General features: G+C 37.6%; 1 protein-coding gene across 1 annotated transcript; it reads left to right on the top strand.

Moving 5' to 3' along the window:
• Positions 1-37: 37 nt before the first annotated feature.
• snx3 (sorting nexin 3) lies at positions 38-19,974 on the top strand. Its single transcript, XM_084091723.1, has 4 exons — positions 38-278; positions 16,843-16,938; positions 17,229-17,353; positions 19,117-19,974. The coding sequence occupies exons 1-4, from the start codon at positions 117-119 to the stop codon at positions 19,220-19,222; spliced, it is 489 nt and encodes a 162-aa protein (XP_083947849.1). The 5' UTR covers positions 38-116; the 3' UTR covers positions 19,223-19,974.
• The last annotated feature ends 1,377 nt before the right edge of the window (positions 19,975-21,351 follow it).

Raw genomic sequence — 21,351 nt, 5'->3', positions numbered from 1 at the left:
AAAGCCTAAGAATATTGCCACGTGACCGTGTTGGTATGTCACATGTCAGCTGTTCCTCAGCTGATCGGAAGTGCAATCGATAGCTGCTTGTTTGCTCAAACCTGTGACGGGAAGCGATGGCTGAGGCCATAGCAGATACGAGAAGGCTGTATACTAAACCACAAAACCTGAACGATGCGTATGGGCCGCCGAGTAATTTTCTAGAGATTGATGTTTCCAACCCCGAGACGGTTGGCGTCGGTCGGAACAGGTTCACGACATATGAGATCAGACTGAAGGTGAGCAGCCAATGCTGGCCTGACCAGACCAGACAATCACACACTGGTCTTACTAATGCTTACATACACTTGATTGAAAGGAGTGCTAATGGTACATATCACAGTGTGGTTCATTTATGTTAAGAATACCACGACTTCTGTTTACTCGTGCTTCCAGGTATAACTTTGTTTATGATACATTATTCCATGACAACGTAACTGTTTTCGTCTTCATTTTGATTTATCACAAATGTGGACTGCAAGTCTCTGGTTAGGTGCTCGGAATGGTTCCCTCAGAAATGAAAACTGTCATAATGTTAAACCCTCATGTTTTGCAAACCCAAATAACTTCCTTTCTTTTGTGGAACACAAAAAGGAGATGTACCTGAGGCTGTCATTCAATACACTGTAACTTAATTGTATAGAAATCAGATCCATTGGAAGTGACAGGTGACTGAAGCTGTCAGTACTTAACATTTAGCCTAAAATCTCTTTTCTTTTTTGTTCATAGAATAAAAGTCATACAGGTTTAAAAAAAAATAATGACATATTATATATATATATATATATATATATAAATATATAATTTATTTTTTTAAACTATCCATTTAATTATTCTTTTTCACACTGACCTTAAAACCTTTGTAAGCCTGACATTGTAATGATCAACTAACTTATGTTGTGCAGTGGAGTACTTAGTTTAGTAGGGATGTCTACAAATGACATGAGAATACGCTTTGTAAGTTATGAGACAACAGTTTCAAGCTGTTTAGTTATGTGTGTGTAGATAGTGTGTGTGACCACACCCCTATGTGCAAGGCCAAGATAATGGGGTTTATAACGATAATTATGAACCTGGTTGACGTTAAAGTACTGTTCACATCATCTTTACTAAGTGAAACCTTTCAGTTTGCTATTAAAATGCATTATTTATTTATTTTCCTTATTTTTGTCTGTGCATGCACCCAACTTAAACAATTGATTTCTTGCATGTTTCAGGGATTTGTGTCATGATAAAATTCATCTGAATTCACTAAGTCAATCCAGTTTATTGTGAAATTGTCCACACTTACACGCGTCATTCCTAAGACATGAATCAGCTTTCCGATATTTGCACTGACAAAATGCTTACAATCAGGGCTTGACATTAACTTTTTTGCTCACCAACCACTGTGGCTAGTGGTTTTCCAAAGTTACTAGCCTCTCTGCATTTTCACTGGCCACAATTTTGACATTGATACCATGGAAGAAAACTGCCATATAGATATTTTTAATATCTCATAATTTCAGTAGCCCCTCACTGCAGTACATGAGATCCAGGGGGCGGAGTTGGATCCAGATCTAAGGGGTGGAGATTGGTAGGTTTAGGGGTGGGTTTAGGGATCAGGGGGTGGAGTATAGGTTTATAGTATAGGTGTAGTATATGGTTTAGGTATAGGTAAGGTGGGAGGAGTTGGATCTGGATCCAACTCCTCCCCCTGGATTTCGTGTTCTGCAGTGAGGACCATAATTTGGCAGCTGCTGTCACTTTAAAGGCTGGGAGTGGGACACACCAAGCCGACGCCAGTGGGCCATCAGCGAGCGTCTGTCGGGATAGTTTTTGCGGAAAATGAGTGTCAGAACTTGGAATCATTTCAGATATTTCAGTATCGATATCGAAAAACTATTTTTGACAGCACTACATTGCACTTAGTTTATTATTTCAAATGCCTTTTTTAAAGACTACAATTGAAAAATGTATATATTAAAATTTGACCCGCCAAAGTTGCTAGTAGGAGTGGCTGCGTAAATCCACCTGCATTCGACCCGGCGGGTGTTATTGTCAAGCCTTGCTTACAATCGTGATTTGTTGGCTAAATTATTTGTAATGTAACAAGTGTGGGAAGTGACAGCAGTATCAATGTCAAAATTGTGGCCAGTGAAAATGCAGAGAGGCTAGTAACTTTGGAAAACCACTAGCCACAGTGGTTGGTGAGCAAAAAAGTTAATGCCAAGCCCTGATTGTAAGCATGTTGTCAGTGCAAATATCGGAAAGCTGATTCATGTCTTAGGAATGATGCGTGTAAGTGTGGGAAATTTCACAATAAACTGGATTGACTTAGTGAAATCAGATGAATTTTATCATGACACGAATCCCTGAAACATGCAAGAAATCAATTCTGTTTAAGTTGGGTGCATGCACAGACAAGAATAAGGAAAATAAATAAACAATGCATTTTAATAGCAAACTGAAAGGTTTGTTACGGTTATGCATGGATTGGACCTTACGACAGATGAATGACTGACAGCCCAAATAGCATTTAACCCTCTTTTTTTTGGCTAATAATCTCCAACATTATGGTTAAAAAAAGTGTTGTTATGGTACATGTAATTCAGATATCCAGGGATGCTATGAATGGACAACTAAACTAGCAAATTTTAAATATTCCTCCAAAAGCAAAACATCTTGATACTTGCAGATATGAAAGGAATAGAATAATACAGTATTGTGAACGTTTTTAAAAAATGGGAACAATTGATTTAACTTTGACCTTCGTTCATTTTACTCTTCCGTAATATATTTTCTCCATCAAATACAAAGACTACATGTATGCAGCCAAAGTTATCTTTACAAAGAAACACACACACACACACACACACACACACACACACACACACACACACACACATTATTTACCACAGTTTACATCTAAAGATGGTTTCCAAAATGTTCCTCATTTTTTTTAAGTGTCAGATTTAATGCTATGTCAACTGTCCGACGACTTGACTCTTTGGTGTAATTTTCTCGTCTTCTAGTGTTTCTATTTAGTTTTTCAACATAACACTCGATTCTTCAAAGTTGTTGTGCTTTCTATTTTAAATGACTTCAAATATGTTATTAACTGCATTTGTTACTGCAAATTACTGTCAGTGTGAACGTTACATTTGTGACATTTGACCTTGGTGTAAGTGTGTGGCCTAGTTAGGGCTGGTGTTCTAGAAGTCATCCAAGTGGTTAAAGATTTGGGTTGGTCAACAAAAGGCTGCACTGACTATGACTATTGTGGACTTGAGCAAGGCACGTGCTTTCCCTGCAGCTTAACATTGTGACATTGCATGAAAGAAGAATTCTTTTCTTTTCTAGAATTCTATTCTTGATACATTTGTAACAATACTTCTTGAAGTCCTCTTACCTTCAGAAGTTTTGACGAAAGACTAAATGCTCATCAGACTCTGATATTGTTGTTGAAACTCTTCCCACTTTTTCTTCCCTAAATAGCCTCCTTTGAAATGCTATACTTTTAAAAATGAAGCTCTTGCCTAAAGGAGGCGGAGGCGAAGACATTGTCACATCCCCTTACTGTCCTAAGCAGTCATTTTCCACAACTGATAAGTTGTGACAGGTGCTGTTGCGTCTGCTAATAGGCCACTGTCTTCCCAGCTTTCCTATAGTATTTTTAGCTTTCTCCTACCTACAGAGCGAGCCAGCGCCTGCCATTAGCCCAAATCTAAAGCTACTGTACTTGATTAGCGTATAATAATTAGCATATGCGTGTAATCAGTATTATTGTGTGTCTCTGAGTCGGCGGTGACCCTGTTTTGCATAAGGGAACACCCCACACATCCCTCTCACGCTATCGCTCTCTCGCTCTAGCCCTCAAGACCGAGAGAAAGAGCGGAGCTGTCAACTTTTGATTTGCTTCTGAAGTATTCCGATCGCAACAATGAGAGGAGATAAAGAGATTCTGTTTGTATTTGTCATAGTAACACTGCCTGTGTTGATTACATGCTTTTGTGTGCCAAGGGCACTATCTTTCTTTTAGGCTCTTTCGCACCATCCATGCACGCTTTCTCTCTTTTGCTCAGTGGCCAACCATTATCCTTTCCATCGTCATATCCCACATCCCATAGATGATCCTGGCATGGTAAGTGAGAGAAAGAAGCCAAGCCATATTTGTGTGTGTGTGTGTGTGTGTGTGTCTTGGAGAAGGAGCGAGAAGCTTCTTAATCCCTTCTTTTAGAGTGGAACGTGTGAATGACTATGGGGGTGCAGACCTCGTCTTAACCCCCTGCCAAACCCCCACTGGATGGCACAAAACGTGCCCATCCCCCGTCATCTCCTCCTGGTCTCGTCTCAGGATGGGCATATCTCTTCCTCAGTTCAGTTAGTGCAGGATTCTTATAGTTCTGTTTGTTTGTTTTTTTTCATCTGTAACGTAAAAAGTAAAATTAATTTACCTTCAGTCCATTCCAAGCTTATGATTTTTCTTTCTTCCATTGAATGCAAAATGTAAATATTTTCAACATAATGAATGAGGACTAAAGTTCCACAATGACAAAAAAATTATCCATACTTGTGCACTATATTCCAATTTTTATGGAGTCATATGATAGCTATGTGTGAGGAACAGACCAATATTGAAGCCATTGTCCAATAAAAATCTTGACATCTTTCACAAAGCTATTTTAGACCGGTCTATAGTGTTAGACAAGTCTAAAATTTGCTCATAGACTAGGCTAATGCAAGTTAGACTGTTTCACAAAAATTAAGACTGACTTAATTTAGACCAAAAAAATTAGACACTTACCCCCAGGCTAACTTAGGTCTAAGACTCTGTTACCTTGGCAAGCAGCAGTAACAATCAGTTACATTACAAACAGCCAAAAGAAAAGGGAAAATGGCTCATAACTTAAACATTTCTTCTTGTTACTACATTCTCCGCTAAATTTCCCAAGTAAAATGTCCTTGTAACTGTTATACTCCTCCAACAAACACATATTATCCGCTGGGGTAAACTGCACTGAGCGGTTGAATGCGCTTACTCGATCCGCCATGTTTTTTTGTTTTGAAAAGTGTCTTATTTTACCCAGAATGCATTGCAGTGTAGTCCTACTTAAGATAGTCAGAAACTGGCCCCAGCTCTCTTTGGCACGTTGATGTGAGCAGTGGCAATATCTGATTTGTGGGCATCTTTATCAGATGATTTTGTCCACAATACAATACCATGATTTGTTTTTGTGATCTCACTAGCCGCGTTTCCATTACCCTTCAAATTGCGCGAATTGAAAATACGCCCAATGGAAACGTGTCAATTTCTCAAAAACTCTCATATATCGCAAAAAAAAATTACGCTTGCATGAGGTGGTTTTTCAGGCAGTTCAAAAAAGGAATATTTTGCAAAACTGCATTGGAAACATTTTTTGCGCATTTACAGTTCACTTAATGTAGATGGCGCAGTATGTTTGGACAGAAGACGAGATTTCTTTATTAAACTCATAAAAGACAAAAGAATTACGGGAATACTGGATTCTAAACCACTAAGAAATGCCACAATCAAGACCTAGAAGCAGATATGAGGGAGAAATACCCTGAAACGCCTCATACGCAGCTGCTAAGGGGCTTTCCTTGCCATTAATGCTTGGATAACATGCCTACGTCTCCTTCGATTAATAATTATGGCCAGTGCAGTGGCTGGGATATATGTAAACCTCCCAACATCTGTCGCCATGATTTTTGGAATGACTTATCGCTTGAGGAAAAAAATACGTTTCAGTCGCATTACATTGGTTAATGGAAACACCGTCATTTAGAAAATCGAAATTTGTAATGGAAACGTGGCTACTGACTCAATGATCCAGTTGCCGAAGTTGTGCTGAATTGTGTCTGTTGCTCACACAAAGCTAACACTGGGTTAACTTTAAAAAATTAAGCAACCAGCTGCCAATAAGCAACCAATAAAGTACTATTCTAACTTATAAGAAACAAGGTCTCACAGTTGTATGTCTCTGAAGTCCACTAAACTCAAAACTCCTTAGCAGTTATTGATATTTAATTTAACAAACCTAAACAAAATGAACACCATTCATGCTAATGTTGAGTGGTGACTAAGAATAAAACATCCTCAAAAACACTTGCAAGGTGGAATGGTTCTGCCTCAGATGGTCATGCTCAATAGCCTATACCTTCACCACCAAACTTGACATAAGTTTTCAATATTTAATATTATAAGTTGCTCATACAAAAGTTGACTTTACTTTTTACTTTACTTTTTTTAACCTTTTTTTTCTACCTTTAAAATAGAGTGTGTCTAACAAAATAGAAGTTGGATTATTATTACAGTGTGTCATATACTTCAGAAGTCACGAGTTGTGTGGACCACTTTTATGCTACTTTCATGGTGCTTTTGCATTCTCTTTGAAGCCTGAAAGCCTCAGTCCCCATTCATTGTACTTGTATGGGAAAGTGAAAGCAGTACAATAATTCAGAATCTTTCCTTTTGTGGTTTGCTAAAGAAAGAAAGTCAAACGGGATTGGAACAACATTAGGGTGAGTAAATGACAGAATTTTTGGGTGACCTACATCTTTAAGGTCTGTTTTCTGCCTAATTTCCCAGTGTGTCAAGTATCTTCTTTTGCTCATGAAAAAAAAAAGTTGCTTTATCTCATAATATGAAGAAAGTAACTTTAGTACCTTAAGCAACTGAATATTGACAGTCTTTCACTTTATGGATTATGCAACTATGCAACTTTGTAACTTGGATGCGTTCTTGGAATAGTTTTATTGGGTTTGTCACACACATTTAGAGCTCATATTCACATGACCGAAGCAGGAACACCGATAAAGACTGTCAGTATATGCTGATAAAAGCTCTGTTTGTTGGCTTCTGTTCATATAATTTCTTATAAAATAAAAATAAAAAGTGTTTACATTGCTAAAGTTGAGTGACATGTTGAGACCACAGACTGTGCATGAAAACCATCCGAGGGAGGACTTTGGGATTCAATGTTGTTTACAGACAGGAGAATCCTCATTCCCCCCCCCCCCCCCCCCCCCCCCGCGCGTTTTTGTATACAACACTCTCTTTCCCTATCCATCTTTCACTCCCTTCTTCACCTCCTCCTCCTCGTCATCCCCCTTTAATTCTTTTTTTTCAATTTCCAAAAAGCCTTCTCTCTCGCTCTCCCTTTCTGCCATTACTAAAAATGGCTTGCTTGCCTGGTTGTCAGTCCCAGTCAAGTGTAATCCAAAGTCTACAGCATCCTCCCCGACAACTATTTTAATGGTAATGGGCAGCATATTGTATCAAGGCTACCATATCCTACTTGAGATGACAGTATCAAAAGTGGGAGTTGATGCTATTGGAACAAAGACAGGGGGCAGCTTTTTGCCAGAGTGAGGGTGTTGGGGTGGTGGGTGGGTGTGTTTGCGTGCATGTGTGTGTGTGAGAGAGAGCGACTTGTGTGTAGAACACGGAGGGGGATGATGGTGGTGGGGCGCGAGTGCTCTCATTGTCCCTCTGTCCTCTTCTCTTTGGAGCTATGATGCGATGAGATGGCATTGTGCTTCCATTTTTGCTACTTTTATTTTGAAAAAGAGAGAGCAGAGTGGAGAGATGAAATGCTCGCTCTTAAACTTGACTTGATCCGACTCGCTAAAAGCTAATGCATAGCCAGCACAGAGCCCTTACGTTGGGTGAGGTGACCTCTCTCGGCTGTTTTTTCACTGCCCTCTCTCTCCTCCTAATGAGGCTACACCATTGTCCCCAGCACACACATGCATCTAAAAAAGAGGAGAGAGACCGGGATTCTGCCATCTCCTCATATCGGCATAAGCCATGTGGAAGCTTTTAACAGTGTGGAAGAGTGACTAAAAGAAAGAGCGCTTTTAGTGCACCTTTCACACAAATGGCTATTTTTGGGTGTTGTGCATAAAATGCACCTGGTCTGTATCTCCCTCTTTCTCGCTCCGACTTTTTCTTACTCGGGCAGTCTGTCCCATTCTTGACAGGTTGTTTTGTTTTCATTTTGACATTTTTAGGTTGTTTTTTAACCTATTTTGTTTGGAGCATTTAGAGAAAATGATGTATTGTTACCTTGACCATACCTGCTAAATCTTGAAGACAGAATCTGTGGGTCAACATGGCTCGGGTAGACACAATTCTGACCAACAAAAGGACTGTTTGTGCACATACTTTTTATTAAAAAAATTACAAATTAAAAAATTTGCAGGTAGGATATCTTAAATGATTTTTTTAAACAAGTCTGCATTTATTTGATCAAAAATGTGGTTATGTTGTAAAATATTCTTGCAATTTAAAATAACTGTTTTCCATTTTCATATAAATGAAATGGCAAAACTGAATTTTCAGTATTATTCTTTATTATATTCAGCATTATTATATTATAACTTCAGTCATCGGTGTCACATGAATCTTCAGAAATCATTCTAATATGCTGATTTGGTACTCAACACATTTCTTGTTATTATCAATGTTGAAAACAGCAGCTTAATATTTTTGTCAGAACCATGATCTTTTTTTTTCCAGAAATCTTTAAAGAATAGGATATGGTGGCCCAGTAGTGCACAACACAACAAAATTTAAAAAGCAAACATTAGTTCACAACACAACGAAATTAAGCCACAATGAAATGAATCCACAAAACACGGAAATGAGCCACAACACAATGAAATAAAGCCGCAACACAACGGAAATGCTCCCAACCACTAGAGGGCTCTCTGAGCGCGGTAAAGTTAGTTTTCCTTGCCATTGATCTATAGAGTCAGCAGTCTTAATATATCATTACCACGATTAGTTTTAACAGTATGTAACCATTGTATATCGACATAAAATACTACTTCAAAATCACCTACATGAATTATAGCTGCGTATTTATACTCAAGAATGCTTTGACCCGCTTCCACAGTGCATGATCCCTAAGGGAACATCTGGCAATTCCATCAAGTGGTTAAAATCATAGACTGTAAAAAAAGATGGACGACGCGCTTTCGCTCTCTTCCATTGGTGAGAAGTGAAGCTGCCAGTGTCCTGATATGGCGCTGACATCTTGGGACCCGAGTCTGCGCAGTAGTGAGCAGGAAGTAAAGCTGTGAATTCAAGGCCCCGCCCTCACTCTTGCAGAATCAATCGCAAGCACACGCCCCTGCGCTTTTTTAAGTGGCCTCTGTATGCTCTGTTCCTCCGTTCTGCTTCAATTTTGATGTCTGCTGATTGCAGTACGACAAAAGGCTTGTTAAAATAAGGTAAATACAACTTCTAACCACATAGTCAGATTTAAAAAGTAACACCACTTCGCCCAGAGAACCTGTCAATCACAGCTGTCAATCATGACGTCACACCACCATTTTTATTGCATCAAGTAACTAACTAAAAACAAACTTATTTGAAGAACAAACACTTGAACTTACATCAGATTGATAAAAACTACAGCAAATGACAGAAACCATCTTTGGAAAAAAGATATTTAAGTGTAATTTAATTGTTTAGCTGGTCTCACATCTCGTTAAATAATATGAGGAGGCGGGGTTTATGACCTATACTAGGACCAGTCACCAGGGGGGCGATCGAGACGCTTTGGCTTCACTTTTCAGCGCTTGGTTAAAACTTATAATTTATTATAATATAATTTGATAAAAATAAAAACCATTTGGTGAATTGCAGAAGTACAGAAAGCACAATTTCAACTGTAATAAGTCAGTCTGGTCACTAGGAACCTACCACAAGCTTTGGGACATGAAAAAAAAAACCTTTAGGTGAATTACAGTAGGCCTAATGTTTTTATAAAAAACAAATTGTGTACTGTGCATACAGGGAGCTGTTGACACAATTTCACCTGTTGTAAGTCAGTCTGGTTAATAGGAACTACAACCTTTGAAACATGATAAAAGAAAAAAAACGTTTACAAAAAAATCCTAAAAAATAGTTGTTTACTGTAAATACAAAAAATGTCACCTGTAGTAAGCCAGTCTACTACCAATACATTCAAGCTTTGGATTTTTAACATGTCTGCTTTTGAATGTTAAAAGTAATTTTAATTAATACAAATTTTACGTTTTAACAACTTGGAGGAATTGGCAGACGTTCAGTTAGAGATCATGCGCTGTGGTAGCGCACCAAAGCATTCTCGAGTATAAATGCAGCTATAATGCACATAGGTGATTTTGAATTAATAAATGTCAATATACAATTTAGCTACATACTGTTAAAACTAATCGTGGTGTTGATACATTTTTTTAGACTGCTGACTCTATAGAACAGTGGCATGGAAAACTAACTTTACCGCGCTCAGAGAGCCCTCTAGTGGTCGAGAGCATTTCCGTTGTGTTGTACATTTTCCGTTGTGTTGTGGATTCATTTCCATTGTGTTGTGAACTTATGTTTGCTTTTTAAATTAGAACAGCATTTATTTGAAATGGAAATATTTTGTAAATGCCTTTACTGTCACTTTTGATCAATTTAATGTGCTTGCTGAAAAAAAGTATTAATTGCTTTCAAAACAACAACAAAAATTCTTACTGACCCCAAACTTTTGAACAGCAGTGTATTTTAAACGTATCATTATATTGTAGTGCTTGCTGTGACCTAACAAGATAATGCATTAAGTTTCCATCAACAAGCTATTTGCCTTGTCACACTGAATGTGTACATGTCGCATGACACAACATACTCCTAGCCGATCAGAACATATTTAATGTTTAATACAGCTATGTAGAGCAGGATTTTGCACCAGTGAGCTTTCACTGTGGGCAGGGCTACTGAGTGCAAACAAATAGAAACCAAGTGATCAACAAAATGTTGATTTCCCACATGCACAACTGTCAAAAACTCTGATTAACATGGAAGACGGAGCTTTTATTGCTTGATGCATTATCCCAGCGCTCTTAAGTTTAGCCGCAGTGTTATGATTTATGATGAGAAGGCTTGGTTTGTAATGAGTCCTGTTAGTGGCCAACTAGAGAGAATTAAAAAATAGACATCATTAAATATCCCACGGAGCTTACAGAATTAACATAAAAACCACCCAAGAGAACATAGCTGACCATCAGAGAGTCTCTAAGCATTTGATCGTCTCTTCTAACACTGAGTCTCATTACCTGCCAGTTTAATCATGTCATAGTCATACCGTTCCCCTCTCCAGTATGCTCACAGGTATTGATGGACCTCTTGAAAAGCCCCGTCTTAGCCGCAGCGCAAGGCTGCTGTCTTAATGAATTGGGCTGTTTTCATCTGCTCATTGAGTGTTTGATGTGTAAGGGCTTCCGTCTGTGTGGTTAACTTTGGTTGCCACGGTAATCAGGCCCTTTGTTGGGCTGTTTTGTTTGCTTGTCTCAGGTTTGATTGAGATCATTAGCAGTGAGAGGAGGACAGTCAAACTCTTTGGAGTTTACATCTGCAGCTGTACACAGTGTGATGTACCCCTCCTTTCTCTTTGCACACGCACACAAATACAACACTGCTCTCGTCACAGCATTTTTGTTGAAGTGTAATTAATGGTGCTTGCAAGCGTCACTATTACTATTGATCATACTTGGTGTGAGGGATTTGAACAACCCACTAAAGTAGTAAACTATAGCATGCAGTTGTTGCTGTCAAGTGCAGCTTGTTGTGTAATATTACTTTTGTATTTCGTTTAGTTTTTGGCAAGCAATCAATAAGAATTTACCATTTGAGAATAAATGTTTTGTATTTTAAAATGTTATTATGTATTTATTATGTGATGCAAAGCTGAATTTTTAGCAGTCAGTACTTCGGTATTTACCTGAGATTTGGCGCCAAATTACAGGTGGAGGAATATGACTTTAGAAAGATGGCTGCATAATTATTTTATTTCTGCACAGAAATTGGTAGATATATTAATAAAGCATTTCTGCAGTACTGGTAGTATAGAGTATATACACTGAACAAAATTATAAACGCAACACTTTTGATTTTGCCCCATTTTTCATGAGCTGAACTCCAAGATCTAAGACTTTTTCTATGTACACAAAAGGCCTATTTCTCTCAAATATTGTTCACAAATCTGTCTAAATCTGTGTTAGTGAGCATTTCTCCTTTGCCGAGATAATCCATCCACCTCACAGGTGTGGCATATCAAGATGCTGATTAGACTGCATGATTATTGCACAGGTGTGCCTTAGGCTGGCCACAATAAAAGGCCACTCTAAAATGTGCAGTTTTACTGTATTGAGGGGGTTTCTATTTACATTGTGTTTTTACAAGCGCTGAGTAGGCTTGCTGCGATAGTTGGTGTTACACTGTGTTCAGCCGCACACCGATTACATCACTTGCCCATCGCGGCAATGCCCCCCATTGTTGTTTTGCTTTTTTTTTATAGTAATAAAAATAATTTAGTTCAGTTAGAGAACAGACTAAGAATTAAAAAAATGAACACGTCTGCTTAATTCAACATGAGCTAAACAAGAGTCGTAGCACAGATCAGCAACAGGAGTCAGATTTCATTTATCAAGTGACGAGAGTGAGCCCAGCTGAGCTGACTGACAAGACGATGACAGATTTGTTTCAAAGTGTAATATAAAAGCGCCAATTTGGCAATATTTTGGATTTAAACCCAATTCTGATAGGGAACCTGCAAAGGGTTAGTTGTGTTTTTCATTAAGAATAATAATGAACCCATAATTCAAACAATTGCCGCCCCCGAATTGTTGTTAATTCGAAAAATTCTGATAGTTTTTGCACGCTCGCAAAACTTTTCATTATAACCAACGTTTAAGCACGATGTAAATTATTTGTACAATTTAAGCCCTATTCGGATGGTAATTTTTTTTCTCATGTGGACAACCATAAAAATAAATTTGGATGGCACCTCAGTTATAAAACTCATGCATTCGGATGGCGATTTATTCACGGTGGAGGAGTTTTGTGACTATGCAAAACAGTTGCATCGAACATACCTGTCTGACTGCCAAAAATACACTGAAATTGTCAATTTGGCACACAAATAGCTTGTCCTCAGTAGTGCATTATTTATCAGTTTCAGTGACATTTGGAAGAAGGGAATTCAGCCATCCATAGTATATCAGTGAAGATGAATATTGAATATAGAGTGAATATTGGTCACTTTTTAAAACCAGCTGTAGAACTGGTAAGCTTGTCCTTTGCCAAGTACTACAGGGATATTTAAAATTTAATAATATTCCTTAAGTTATCTACTATTGACCATTGACTTTGTTTTCATTGATGTATTGTGCCCTGCCCTGAATGACTTCAAATAGCTCCTCTATTAGAATATGTAAGTCTGTCAAATTTCTTCTTTTGCAGTAAGGGGAATCTATAGATGAAAAACTTATTTGGGATGATTTTTTTCAATCTTCTCCCCTCTTTCACCTTGTTAACACAACACTTAAGCCGTAGAGTGAAATAAGAAACCAAACCTGACCTATTGACACCTTCATAGGTCCTTATCATTTCTGTGTGTGCATTTTAAGAAGTTTTCTAGATAAATGTACTTTCACCCTTGGCCTAAGAACTAATCCTGTTCAATAACTAACTAACTCTTCCTCCGGTGTGACCGCACACCACATAATAGTCCCGAAACTATGACATTATTGTCATGAGTGTGTGTATTAAATTACCTGTTACCGTGATCAATTGACATGGGGATTAACTTCTTTAGACCTGCTTACTTAGTGGAACCTAAACCCAGTGGTCCAGCCATTCACACAGCAAGGTTGCTACTAAATTCTTCCTCAGCACTGCAGTTACCCTGATCTCATAGCCGTTGAGTTAATCCCCGTCTCATATGACCGCGTGGGTTGAAGGAATGTCCAAGGGTTATAAAAATTCAAATTGTAAGGTTAGAGAAATTATTCATTAGGTACTGCAAATATAAATGAAACTTAAATGAAAAAATTAGAAGATATAAACACTTGAGGGGATAGTTCACCGCAAGTGTTTTCAGAATTAAAATTTCTGTCATTGTTTACTCGCCCTCATGTTGGTGCAAAATGGTATGATTTATGTTTTATATCAAGCCATATTCGTATTAAGTTGTATATTTTGCGTAACACAAACAAATATTTTGAAGAATGTTTCCAACTGTTTTTGTCCATTATACCTATCATTAAACTTTTTAAAGGGGAACTATTATGCCCCTTTTTACAAGATGTAATACAAGTCTCAGGTGTCCCCAGAATGTGTCTGAAGTTTCAGCTCAAAATTCCCTACAGATCATTTATTATATCATGTTTTAAATGCATTTTTGAGTGGAAGGAAAAACATCTTTAATGCAATTAGCTGGTGTTCCCCGCCCTGCTTTCCAGAAGAGGGTGGAGCCTGTACAGATCCTGCCTCCAATAGTCTGCAATCCTAAAACATCTGTTTGATTTTGAATTGATTATCATCTCTATCACGCTCACGTGACATTGCAGTTCTTCATCATCATGAAAGTTTAGGTATTATCTGCATGCATTTTAAAGCAATATCAGTCTAAACTTCTGATATATGGTTTTCTGAAGCACATGCACAGAAAGCTGATGTCAGACTGCACGTCCTGTGAGTATTAAACTAAGTTCTCTTTCACGTCTCATTGCGCTTAAAGGGTTAGTTCACCCAAAAATGAAAATTCTGTCAGTAATTACTCACCCTCATGTTGTTCCAACCCTGTAAGACTTTCGTTCATCTTCTGAACACAAATTAAGATATTTTTGATGAAATCTGAGAGCTGGCTCACTCCTCCATAGGCTTCTATGTAATCGATATCTGCCATCCCAGAAAAGTTAGTAAAGACAAAATAGTCCAAGTGACTACAGTGGGTCAACCTTAAGTTCATCAAGCGACAAGAATACTTTTTGTGCACCTTTTGTGTAACAGCGCAGCGCTTCTGGGTTGTACGTCAGAACGTAGGCTCACCATTGGCCAGCATCACACACATGACTAGCGTCGGCCAATAGTGAGCCTACGTTCTGACGTACAACCCAGAAGCGCTGCGCTGTTACACTACGTGAACTCACTCAGAGGCCCACACAGAAGAAAACGAATAGTTGAATAAAGTCGTTATTTTTGGGGGGTTTTGCACACAAAAGTTTTCTTGTAAACTATCCCTTTAAGTTGTGATGAATTTATATATTTGGAAAGAGTTACAATTCTGTTTAAAAGTTTGGGGTCAGTAATAAAAGAATAAAAAAAAAAAAAATTGAAAATAAAACTGTAATATTGTGAAATATTACAATTTAAAATGTGTTCTATTTTAATATATAGGCCTATATAAAAATGTAATTTATTAAGGATGCACCGCATGCATTAAGGTATATGCTAGCTAGTTTATTACTGCATCATCAAATCATCTTCATTGAACATGGATTGGATCCATTTAACATTCAACAGGCCTGCATAAATACAACAGAACAAAGATACATATGAATATTATGCAATATTATGCTGCTGTCACTTTAAGAGGTGCATATCCAATATACTGATACACGCGTTTTAACTCTTTACATTCACTTTAGCCATAACCGACTGTTTTTACTTGGATACTCACCAAGATGGGCATTTTGACTTAATTTTGTGTGTTTCTTTTCTGTTCAAGTGCATGAAGAAGCGAAAGAGAACTTAATTCAGGATCTGGTTGTGCTGCTTAATATTTTGTGAAAACTGATACAGTTTTTTAAAGATTTTTTTTTTTTTATGAATAGAAAGTTCAAAAGAACAGCATTAATTTTACATTGAAATTGTTTGTAACATTATAAATGTCTTTCCTATCACTTTTGATCAATATAGTACGTCTTTTCTAAATAAAAGTATACTTTTTTTTTTTTTCTTCAAACAATCTCAATGACCACAAACTTTTGAACGGTAGTGAAGATTAAAAGGTGCAATCAGTAATTTACTAATATGTTACAAATTATTCACTCACACGAGACTCCTGTCATGTCACCCATAATGGGTCGGGTCACATGATCAGCTAAATACAACTCATTTTGTTTTCAATCTTTTTTGTTACTATTATCACTTTAGCTTCCTTAACAATTTAATGACGACTTGCTTCTAACACCATGACGAAAAATTAGCGAGCACACCTTCAGTGAAACATTGTTTAATGAGATTAGAAGAAAACCAGATTGATAGAGAAGGGGAAACAAGCAGAGATGGATAAAGATTGAAAAAATAGAGACGGGGGAAAGCTGAAGTAGTGAGTATTTCATCAATGTTCCTCATTGTGTGGAGAGAGCTACATTTTCTGAAGGGACCCTCTCAAGGCTAAAAACATGACTTGGAAGCAGCTGAAGAGATGGAGGGAGAGTGAGCGATGGAAAGAGGAATGGTCTTGGGGTAACTGAGGATCGATGAACATTTCAACTCTTCCTGTCCAATTAGGGCCCACGTGAGACTTTGTCCCCAAAGCACACATTCATTTATTCGTTTAACTTACTGTCTCCTCCACCATGTATTCATCTGTTTCGAGTCTGCCTCGAGCAAATATTGATCTGTACTTTTATTCCCATCTGTGTGTTCGTTACTTGTGCTGCCTTTTGCCTCTTCAGCTTCTCCTTGAATGCTGTCATCGGGCTGTTCTTTTATTTCATAAACATCTGCCTCTCCAGTGACCCTGTTTTAGTGTCTCAGTGGGCCTTTTTGTGGACTTTACCTATTTATTTAATGCTTTACTCTAATACTGAACTGGGTTTGAAGTATTGATGCTGTTCAGCTGCACTGTCAGTCCTTCAAACTGTTTTCAAGTTTCAAAGGTTTTCAAACTACTTTTATAAAAGATGTCTTTTTTTCTCTCTTAATCTGAGATTGATGTGATGTTTCTGATGTTGTTTGTCCGTTCTTGTTCTCCACAGACAAACCTCCCCATATTCAAGCTGAAGGAGTCACGTGTCCGGAGGAGATACAGCGACTTTGAGTGGCTGAGAGGAGAGCTGGAGAGGGAAAGCAAGGTGAAGGATGGATGAGTGAAATGGTAGTGTTGGTTTGGTTGGAACATCGCACGAATGCTCAGACTGAGGCATTTTATCATCCTTCCATCCTACTGCATACTATCAGACTTGTTGTAAGGGTCCAGTTCAACTAGATACATTTAAGTATCTAGTAGTAATGTTTTTTTTTCAATCATTGGATTGGAAATGATTCTGTAGTTCAGGTAATGACGTTTGACGTGATTGTAAGAGACCTATGATTGCATTTGGAGATGTATGTACTATGTAAAGTGTATTTGTATTTCAAACAGGTGGTAGTTCCTCCTCTTCCTGGAAAGGCTCTGTTCAGGCAGCTCCCATTCCGTGGGGATGATGGTATATTTGACGACTCTTTCATCGAGGAACGGCGGCAAGGCCTAGAACATTTCCTCAACAAGTGAGTCACAAGATCCTCCTGACAACTTTACCAGAAACATTAATCTTTGGGTTTACCTTCACATTCAGTTGAACCATGCGAGTAGGAAAAGACAATTCTTCTAAATCACAAAATTCACAAAACAGGACAAAATTAACTTCAAATTTAACAGTTGACAGGTTTATTTTTTACAGACTAAGTACATTTTGTTAATTTGGCAGATTCTTATATCAAAAACTCATGACTTTGGAGATGCTAGCACCATGTTATACTGTTTGATTGCCATATTGCAGCATCTTTATGCCAGTTTATGTCAGTTCTCAATGCTAAAGTACTTCTCCACTAATATTCACAACCTATAAAGCTGAATTATGAGCAAAATGACGTCAAAAATTGTCTTTGTTGTTTATCCTATTATTCTTTCATTTAAAATGTTCACAAAAATATAATCTAGTAAAATTCTAGAAAAAAGTGACAGCCTATTTTTGCACATATTGAAGGTGCCATTATTATTGAAGGACACTGTATGTATCCATGATGCATTGTGGGAATAAAACTATTTATCCTTGCAATTTTGTTCTTAAATGCATTTGAGTTACTGTTGATATGACAAGATTTGCGTAGTCCTCTACTGCGTGTCCTTCCTCTTCACTTCTTTTGGCCTCAGCACATCTGAACTGTTTCTATAAAGAAGAGTGAAGCGGTTATCATGATAACATAACACAAGAGTTTTTCCTCTTTCCGCTAATTTGGAGTTTTTAGGTTAAGGTACTTCAGTGAAAGAGAAAAACATACACTTGCCAGCCTTTGTGTCATCCGATGTCTTCCCTCACACTTTTTTTCCTTCTCTCATAATTACCTACAGAATGATCAAAACTGATGAGAGGCCACAAGTGCACCAGCTTTACTTTTTACATTTGTTTTATTTTTGATGTGTAATTTATGATAATTGCGAGTGAAATTACAGGCATGCATACCTTTTCCCTACAAGATGTTGTGTGCACTCCTGCTTATTTTTGATCCGAGGTGCCGTTCCCCCGACGACTGAGACAATAAAAGTTACAGTTCGATTGTAATTATTTGCTGTGATTGCAGACTTTGCCATTATCTTTGTTTCATGTGCAAATGTGCCGGCTCTACCTGTTTGAATTTTAATACGAGCCGAACAGCTGTAAATTAGGTTTGAAGGAAGAAAGGATATGGAGGTAATTAAGATGTGTGTTTTTTTTTTTTCTTCAACCAAAAATTCCTGAATTAAATATCATTGTTCGGTACTAATAGCACCTGGGGAAGGGGGAAGCATGCCCATCATACTTCTCGACTATGTGTGTGTGGATTTGTGCAGCATGTCTTTATATTGCCTCTCCCAAACCTGAAAATGATTATCTGTCATCTTAACTTATAACATCATGAGCATCATGTAATTTTCGAGGTCTGAGTGTCCTTTTTTATTACATTGGAAGCTGGAATAGAGCTAATGGTAAAATAATTAGTTTAATTAGCATGATGGCTCATTCTACTTTTTTAAAGATATGCGTAATTTAAATTTTGATATTATCGCTCTGAAATTCAAGCTGGATGATTTATGATCTGAAAAAAGATGCAGCGAAACGTCACAGCCTCCTAATAATATCTAAGAGTTGCATCTTGATTGGGGTCAAAGTTGTTTCCTCTCTCTCTCTCTCTCTCTCTCTCCCTCTCCCTCTCCCTCTCCCCCTACAATGTGCATCCTTGCATAATATTTTTATGATGGCTAATGTGCCTTTTGTGGTCTGATTTTACAGAGTGGCTGGTCATCCATTGGCCCAAAATGAGCGCTGCCTGCACATGTTCCTACAGGATGAGTCCGTGGATAAAAGCTACACCCCTTCCAAAATTAGACAAGCCTGAACCGGTCTGGACTCTACACACACATACACAAAAAAAAAAAAAAAAAAACATGGCCCACAAGCAATAAGAAAGGTTTGAATCATTCTTAACTGGAAAAGAATCTTCGCATGAACCATAGGGCGTCCAAAACACTTACCTGCGCAGAACACGAGACGACAAATGATTGAAAATGTTCTAGAATTAGTCATCGTATCCCTTCACTTTTACAACAGTACGGTTTTAATCTGTCCTTATAGATAGTTTTGGTCTCTGATTTATAAATCCATATGTTAATATTACCACTTTAAGTCCAATCAAACACATTCTTGTGTGTAATTAATTGTGGTTAAGAATTATTTATGGTAGTTTTGTCTGAGAGAGCACCACTAGCTTTGATATTTGTAGTACAAGATCAAACGAAACAAACCAAATAACTATATCACAATTATGCAAGCACTATATCACACACATTGGCATCCCTGTGTTACTGTACTACCTACTTATGTTGCTTTTAATGCTGAAGAACACGTACAGAAGCTTACCGTGCGGGATGCACTTAATTGGGAACCTCTTTGATTGTGTGCTGTGTGTCCCACTTAGCTGCAGACAAGTCTGTTTTTACTGTGTAATGGTGTTACACAGAAACACAGAGAGTTCTGCCTACATTGCATGTTTCCAGATTTGTATACTGCTGTGCCATTGTTTTGTTTATGAGAATTTTCCAATAAAACGGATCAAACACACGCACATATGATGTGGTTTGAAAAACGAAAGCGCCTCTGTTTGGCTCCGCTAAAACTTCTTTTAAGAGATGATCCTAGCATTTGAGTGGTTGTAGACATTCATTCTGCCTTAAAAGGTTTTTTCTGTTAGACTTTGCAACATCTATAGGACATAATTGTTTTTCTTCTGATCAATAGCTAAAGAAATAACTAGGACAAGGTGATAAAAGTATCAGTATTGTATGCAAGAATTGTAAAAATTAGCCTTACACTGAAATGAATTGCGCCCAGTTATTGTTCATTCACACACAGCACATGGAAATTTCAGTATTATACACAAAACAATATTAAAAGATACGTAGATTCATTTAGTTATCGCACATTTGTTATTTACTCGATGCTTTATTCAAATGCATTATAATTTCATGCTACCAAGATGAGTGTAAATTAGGGCATTTCAATCTTACTGGTAAACGGATACTTCTTAAAAGACAGAATGAATTTAGTCAAATATATTTTTATTGATCTTCTAAGAAAGACTGAGGCATTTAGTTGTAAAAAGGATAAATTAGTTTCAATAGGAATGGTTACTCAGACTGGAAAGAAGACAGATCCTCTTCGAATGACCCGAATATAAGAGTAAAATTAACTTTTTTTCCATTTAAGATAGACAGGGTTTGGCTTGTGAATTATTGGCCAATTAATAACTATATTTTTTATATATAACTATATATAAGCCATTGTGAACTGATTCTTAAAAGTTTGTTTTGTCTGAGTACTTATAGCATTTGTTTAATGACAACAGAACAAAAATGACCTAACACAAGGGTTAAACACTGCACGTAATGTCTACTTTTTAGAACTTTATATGTGTATGTAACTATATAACAGATGTGAGATCTAAAATTGAGTGTACAATATTGGGAAACAGGTGTGTTTTGTATTGTTTGTAATTGCTGTACAAATTACAGGCCTACATTCAACCGTTTGCTTGTGAGTCTAGCATTGTCTCATCCTGTGGGTATTAATTGTTTGTTATTCTGTTTCTAGCATGATGGATTGTGCCTAAATTACTTTTGATGGAATGCAAATGTTGTCGAGAGTCAATTTTATGTGCAACAATGCTGTGTAAGGTAAAGAGGAGGGCACAGCCGCGTGGCTCACGCAACCTTGGAGTTCACTCCACGTCAGAGCAGGAACTAGGATAAAGAGGATAAATTGGATTGAAAGTTGTCACCGCAATCATGTTTCTTTCTATTGTATCCTCTCTATCAAAAAAATGAAGATAAAAAATGCAATTTGGGCAAAGCCCTTGATTTGTGAAAGAGTGCTTGAAACCCCGAGCCGTGCGAGGCACATCAAATTCACTCAAGGTCCAGGGTATTGTATCGACAGTGGTTCAATATGCACTTACGTGCAGACATGGAC

The sequence above is a fragment of the Abramis brama genome (assembly GCF_963993115.1).
Source record: "Abramis brama genome assembly, chromosome: 18".
NCBI lineage: Eukaryota > Metazoa > Chordata > Actinopteri > Cypriniformes > Leuciscidae > Abramis > Abramis brama.
This window is presented reverse-complemented; position numbering and strand designations above follow the sequence as displayed.